Source organism: Aphanomyces invadans, assembly GCF_000520115.1.
Source record: "Aphanomyces invadans strain NJM9701 unplaced genomic scaffold supercont1.33, whole genome shotgun sequence".
Lineage (NCBI taxonomy): Eukaryota > Oomycota > Saprolegniomycetes > Saprolegniales > Verrucalvaceae > Aphanomyces > Aphanomyces invadans.
Genome location: NW_008580178.1, coordinates 398521 through 399080, shown reverse-complemented (window position 1 = coordinate 399080; position 560 = coordinate 398521). Strand labels below are relative to the sequence as shown.

At 59.5% G+C, this 560-nt stretch overlaps 1 protein-coding gene across 1 annotated transcript in view; it reads right to left on the bottom strand.

Annotated features, from left to right (window-relative positions):
* Window positions 1–289: 289 nt before the first annotated feature.
* Window positions 290–560, bottom strand: part of H310_11711 (hypothetical protein) — a gene marked incomplete at both ends in the record, with an annotated part of 1989 nt that continues 1718 nt past the window's right edge. Inside the window, one exon of the mRNA XM_008878472.1 lies at window positions 290–409. Within this exon, the coding sequence (XP_008876694.1) occupies window positions 290–409 (120 nt within the window). The remainder of the gene's footprint in view (window positions 410–560) is intronic.

Genomic DNA, 560 nt, shown 5'->3' with positions numbered 1-560 from the left:
GCGATCAGGGCGACGACTTCGACCATGAAGTGAGTTCCCCTCGCCAAGGCGAAGCCGACGCGGGCGAAGACGAGTCGGACGAACCCAGCCCAAAACGGGGACAGAAGCGTGAGTCCGGAGGTCAAATCAAGTCCGTGGGCGCAATGAAGTCTGGACGGCCAGTTCAACCGATAGTCGTCGACGCTCAGGGTGTGGCGCGACTGGAACACGTGGACCTCGCGGAAGAAACAAAGCGGGCGTATCTGGAAGTCTGCCAGACGGAGCCTTGGGCTCACTTCGCCGAGTCCTGTCAGTCGTTCCTGCCCGGACTGACGCCGGCGCAGCGAGATTGGAACCGCGCGTTGAAAGAGTTCTGGCGGAAGCACGCGAAGACAATTTGGTCGCGATACTTCTGGGTCGGCTGTGGGCACTACAAGGACCCCGCTTACCAGGTAGGATTCTTGACCGGATGCATCCCCTGATAGAGTCATGTAGGTGGACTCGTCGGCGAATCATCCCAAGTCCCAGTTGGGTCGCGCCAAGCGAGATTGGTCAAGTCTGGTCTTGCAATTGTATCGGCT